Here is a 6000-nt window from a genome sequence, read left to right on the forward strand (position 1 = left end):
CTACTAAAGATATTCTAATCACCTATATAATTCCCACTCTAAAATTAAGAGTAAAAAGAATCTCACTCGGTGCGTGGGTGGCTCAGTTGGTTAAGCATAGGACTCCTGATTTCAGCTCATGTCAAGATCTCAGGACCCTGTAATGGAGCTGCACTTCGGGGGCCTGTTTAGGATTCTCTCTTTCCCTCTGCCCCTCCCTCATCCACCCCATTCTCGCATTCTTTCTCTAAAATAAATATATAAATCTTAAAAACAAACAAAAACAAAGCAAAACAAAAAACCTCACTCCTACAAGAATAAAGAAAATAATTCTAGAGAGGGGTGAGCTTTAAAAGCTATAAGTGTAAATTTGAGAAAGGCAGGTTTTCCTAACAAAACATTTCAGGCATCCCAAAAGGCAAACCAAATACCCATGTTCCACCCACCACTAGCTAAAGCAGTAAAACATCACAGATGCAAATGAAGCTCTGTATGCCCCTCCCAGATCTCTTTCTCCTTTCTCTCTCCCAAAAGGTAACCACTACTTCGAATGTGGTATTTGTCTTCCCTTCCTGTATGAACCCATAAGCAATACTGTAACAATGTTTTCCCTGTTTATTTCTACAAATTTAATTTTATATATATTCTAATGCCTGCATCAGACAATTAAACAGTACAAAAGGATATATAGTGAAATGTCCCCCTGCTACCTAGTTCCTCTCCTCTGAACAACTAATGTAATGGTTTCATGTTTATCTTTAAAGGGTATGTTTAGGGATCCCTGGGTGGCGCAGCGGTTTGGCGCCTGCCTTTGGCTCAGGGCGCGATCCTGGAGACCCGGGATCGAATCCCATATCGGGCTCCGGGTGCATGGAGCCTGCTTCTCCCTCTGCCTGTGTCTCTGCCTCTCTGCCTCTCTCTCTCTCTCTCTCTCTCTCTCTCTCTCTATCATAAATAAATAAAAATTTAAAAAAATTAAAAAAAATAAAATAAAGGGTATGTATATCCATACATATGCAAGTAGTTACACTTAAATGCCTTATTTGCTCCTATTTTTTATACACAAATGGTAGGTATACTCTCTTCTAATTTGTTCTACTATCCCCTTATTCTTCCTCTTAAAAATACACCTTGGAAATTGCTCCCTAAATTATATAAAATCTTGTTTTTTTCTAATGTTTGCAAGGCATATCATTGTATGGATAACCATAATTTAACTATTGTGCTACTAGAAAGGTTGTTCCCAACCCTTTGTATTTATAAACAATATGGGAATGAATAAATTCATTATTTCCTACACACAGGAGTATATCTATAGGATAAATTCCTAGAGGTCGAATTGCTGGGCTAACTTTAATAAATACTATCACACTCTATAGGGGTGGCAATAATTTACTCTCATTAGCAATGTTTGGGTGTTTTTGCATGACTTTAAAGTTTACATAAATAACATGACAGTACATGCTCTTCTACTTCTTCAGTTTTTGTGGCCTAACCTCATAAACTTGAGACTACCTAAACTGATATAGATAGATAGATAGATAGATACAATACATAACTTTTTTCCTTAAAGACTTTTTTTTTTTTAGTAAGCTCTGCATCCAATGTGGGGACTTGAACTCATGAACCAAGATGAAGAAGAGTAGCATGCTCTACTGACTAAGCTAGCCAAGAACTGCCCTCCTTAAAGAAATTTTTGTTTTGTTTTTGTTTAAAGATTTTATTTGTTTATTCATGAGAGACACAGAGAGAGACAGGCAGAAGCAGAGACACAGGCAGAGGGAGAAGCAAGCTCCCTGCAGGGAGCCCCTTGTGGGACTGGATCCTGGGACTCCAGAATCACGCCAAGTCCCAGGATCACTCCTTAAGCCTAAGGCAGACGCTTTAAGTGCTAAACCACCCAGGCATCCCTCCTTAAAGAAATTTTTAAATAATCTCTACTGTGACTGATTCACCTATTTACCTGAAATTGCAGTTTTATGTAGAAAAATGCTCCCCAACTTAATAGGTTGCGTGTATAAACAACTCATTTGCCGAAGACCACCTACACCACTAAAGAGACCATCTTCTCTTCTCTTGGAAAACTTAACAAAAACTGCCATTTTAATTTACTGCAATAGTAACATGACTCTCTGTTCATCCATGCTTTTATAACTGTTGTACCTAGGGAAAGGGGAGTGGACCCTGCAAGGGAATAGAGACTAACACCCTGATAGCCAGGATTAAAAAAAGGTAATTTGGAAATATAAACGATAATTCAAGCATAATCCCAAACCAACCTTAGTAGTCTGTTTAAACTTTCCCCTCACAATGATATCATTAAGTTACCAAATGACTTTTTTAGCCTGTAATAGGAAACAAAATATCACTGCAAATTTATAGTTTCCTTCGCCCCCCAAAATAAAATTTCTTCTAAGCATATATCATAGTGGGAATTTGTCTGTGTATCAATATCATCTAATATTAGATGATATTGTAGATTAATATCATCTAATATCTAATATTCTGTTAGATTCCTTTCCTATGTTATATTTACCAACGTGTAACTAATTTTAAAAGCTCTATCTACTCCAAACTATCTCCACTGAAATACATGGCTAATCATATCATTCGTAAGAATTCCTGTCAAATTAAGGCTAGTGTAAGTTACCAACACCACCATTGTAACAGCTGTTTTAACCTGCTCAAATGAGCATCTATGGGGATCCCTGGGTGGCGCAGTGGTTTGGCGCCTGCCTTTGGCCCAGGGCGCGATCCTGGAGTCCCGGGATCGAATCCCATGTCGGGCTCCCAGTGCATGGAGCCTGCTTCTCCCTCTGCCTGTGTCTCTGCCTCTCTCTCTCTCACTGTGTGCCTATCATAAATAAATAAAAATTAAAAAAAAAAAAATGAGCATCTATGTCCACCTTTCTCTCTCCTAACAATTAATACCCATTCTGTATAGGTATTTACCCTGTCTCCCTCCACTAAGTACATCAGAAGAAGATGCCCTCACCACACACACACTCAACTGTGGGCCATATTCCACCACGGGTAACACTATCTCTCTTGCGAGTACCTACTTAGGAACATAAGCCTAAACCAATTGGCACAAGGCATCCCAGATCCCAAGGACTAGACGAGCCCATGAGACTCATGAGAGGTATGCTGAAGCTTCTGTGCTTTGGAGAGAAGCACAGAGATATTCTTGGCTAGGTTGATTTTCTATTACTATACTTGGAGCAAAAAGCATCACAACTGCTTGACAACTTAAAAATGCACTGGATGAGGACTCTGACCAGTATCAACCAATGTATTTATGAACAAATTCAACCCTATCAATGAAACCTTTGATTCTTTGATGAATATTAGCTTTTCTATGATACGAGAGGAGAGGCTGATGGTATTTAGTATTCAAGAGAGGCACATGTGGAAGAATGAAGGCTAAGGAACAGCCCTCACTGGAAGGATTCTTGTCACAGACACATCACAGATCAAATTCAGAAAATGAAAAATTTCCTCTTGCTTTCCTATTTACCACCATGCCAAAAGCTACCTAGCAAACATGAATAGGAGACCTGACTTTACACAGGTCTTTATTAGAATGATGAGCATCCTAATCCAAGCAGAACCCTGGGAGGAATAAGGGCATCAAAACTGTCATCACTATTCTGGGGCATTAATGAGCACTCCTTACAAATATTTGTCAACTAAAAGCAGTTAGTAATTGCTAACAAGTAAAGAGACTGACAACATGGCTAAAAATAACTTTGAGCGCACAGAGACATCTTACTGGCCTAATATAGACCCACCCTGATGGCTCTTATTACCCTATTCTGGCATTTGCTTCTTACTTTCTTACATTGTTGGCCTTGCTGATTTTCATAAGAAGGCTTAGGCAGTTGCTTCCCTGGGGGCTATACAGCAATTTTCCAGTTCTATGACTCAGAAAGAGCAAGAGAAGGAAGGGTTCTCCTCTTCCATCCCTAGATAAAATCAGAAAATGTTTATTTAGCTCCGGTAAAGCAAGGCTCAGTTAGTAAATTCACTGTTCAGACTTTCACAACTTTTTTTTCTTTCAAGTCAAACATTTACCAAGAGCTTAGTATGTGCAAGTCTTAGGTTATTTATCCAAAGCCAATGCATGAATTTTATTTATCGGTTTCATGCTTCCTTCCTCTACATCCCTAATAAGTCAAATATCTTAAAGAAAAAACATTCATGCCTCACAAAGTTTGCAATTGAACTTTTCGTGCCAGAATTGGTGGACTCGTGATCAAATGTGTTATTTCTAGAATATCGTGTTGAAACACAAGGGTAAGAGATTCCATACTTTCCTTTAAAAAGGTTCAAATGATGTGCGCTAAATTATTAAAACATACATATCCTGTGAAAATAAATGGAAACAAACTACGTCAATGAGCTAATAAATACCGTCTGGGGGCAACATCTGCACTACCTACCAAGTTTGGCACAGAGTCTGCAAAACTGGTAACTCAGAGACACTTGAAGGCACGGAGTCTGCGTTCAGAACATAAACCGTGCATCGCAAATACAGGACCAGTTTTATATTCATTAACTGCTCCGAACAAAAATTAGTCATCCTTCCCAACAAGACGGCCCTTAAAAAAAAAACGATAATAATTTCCGTAAGCTACCCCCAAAGCAAGCTTACTTTCTGGGGGAGGCTGAGGAGGGGGCGCCCGCTGCACACTCGAGAATCGGCCCCGGCAGGTCAGGGGAGAACCTCCTAGAGAGGACGGAAACACGGACGGCCCGGGCGCCGCCAGGGGAGCGAGGGGCCGGCGCGCAGCCGAGGGAGCGGCCGCGGCCCCCGCTAACCCTAACCCTCTCCCCGGGCCCCCCGCCCGGACCCCCGCCCGGCCCCGGAGCGCGGCGCAGCCCCGCCGGCCCCACCTGGGCAAGCCCGCACCTCCGCAGCCCCGCCCCGCCCCGCCCCGCGCCGCGCAGCGCCCAGCCCAGCCCAGCCCAGCCCAGCCGAGCCCCTCGGGCCGCGGCGCCGTCGCCATGGCGACCGCCTCCCCCCCCCCCCCCGCGGCCAGGCAGGGTCGCGCCGCAGTCCCGCCGCGGCCTCGGACGCCGCTGCCGCCGCCGCCAGGCCGGGGGCTGCCGAGCCCGGGCAGGGACGCCGGGGCGGGGGGCGGGGGCTGAGAGGCGCGGAAGGCGCGCGTCGCGCGGGTCGCCGGCCGCCGCCGACCGTCGCCCCCGCGGTCCTCACCCTTCACTTTGCCGAAGGTGCCGACCCCCAGCGTGTCCCCCAGGATGTAGTGGCCGATCTTCACCCGCCCGTCGTGTTTCTGCTTCTCGGCCGTCGCCATCTTCCTCCAGGAACTGAGCCTGCGCATGGCGCCGCGGGAGGGGGCGGAGGGGGCGGGCAGGGCCGCGCCGGGGGCGGGGGGGCGGGGAGGGGACGCGGGCGGGCCGCCGGCCGCCGGCCTCCGGGCCTCCGAGCCGCCGCGCCGCCGCCCAGCCGCGCCCGCCGGGCCCCCGCCCCTCGGGCTCCCCCCGCCCCGGCGCCGGCGCGCACGCTCCCCCTGGCGGGGCGGCGGGGCCCCGGTTCCTCGCGCCGCCGCGTCCCGCCCGGGCCCCCGGGACTGCGGAGCGGCCGGTCCTGCCCGCGGCGGCCCCCGCTGCCGGCGACTCCCGGGGAGGGGGCCGCTCTCCCTGCGGCGCCCAGGGCGGGGCCGGGCGGGCGGCGGGACGCGGCCGGGGACTGCGCGGGGTCACCGGTTCCCAGCCTGCCCATTTTTGCGGCGCGGATGGACCTGAAAAGCCACCGGGAGGTGCCCCTGGCGTCTCCGACGGGGCCCCCTCTCTCTGCACCCGTCCCGCTGCGGCTGCGGCTGCGGCTGCGCTTGGTGCTGTGAGCCCGTCGGTTGCTGTTGGGCGCCTCGACAGCCCGGGTGGCGTCGTCGGGCCTTCCTGCCTCTGGAGGCCTTTCTCAAGTTCCCTTCCCCAGGCAAGCCCCGTGGGAAAGGGCCGGTTGGGAATCGTGCGAACGGTACGTGTGCTCAGGAATGG

At 48.2% G+C, this 6000-nt stretch overlaps 1 protein-coding gene across 6 annotated transcripts in view; it reads right to left on the reverse strand.

Moving 5' to 3' along the window:
* Positions 1 to 5363, reverse strand: part of PRKAA1 (protein kinase AMP-activated catalytic subunit alpha 1) — a 37075-nt gene extending 31712 nt beyond the window's left edge. The window contains exons 1-2 of one of the 6 annotated variants that reach the window (XM_055325051.1): positions 5198 to 5300; positions 3821 to 3944 (exon numbers count right to left, since the gene is read on the reverse strand). Coding sequence is in view for 1 of the 6 variants with exons in the window: in XM_055325048.1 (XP_055181023.1) it covers positions 5198 to 5324 (127 nt within the window). In the remaining 5 variants the exon portion in view is untranslated. Of the gene's footprint in view, positions 1 to 3812; positions 3945 to 4633; positions 4833 to 5197 lie in introns of those variants that run through there. The other 5 variants (XM_055325050.1, XM_055325048.1, XM_055325053.1 and 2 more) reach the window with 5 other exon arrangements.
* Between the last annotated feature and the right edge of the window lie 637 nt (positions 5364 to 6000).

This window comes from Nyctereutes procyonoides, unplaced genomic scaffold, assembly GCF_905146905.1.
Source record: "Nyctereutes procyonoides isolate TBG_1078 unplaced genomic scaffold, NYPRO_anot_genome, whole genome shotgun sequence".
In the NCBI taxonomy this organism is placed as follows: Eukaryota; Metazoa; Chordata; class Mammalia; order Carnivora; family Canidae; genus Nyctereutes; species Nyctereutes procyonoides.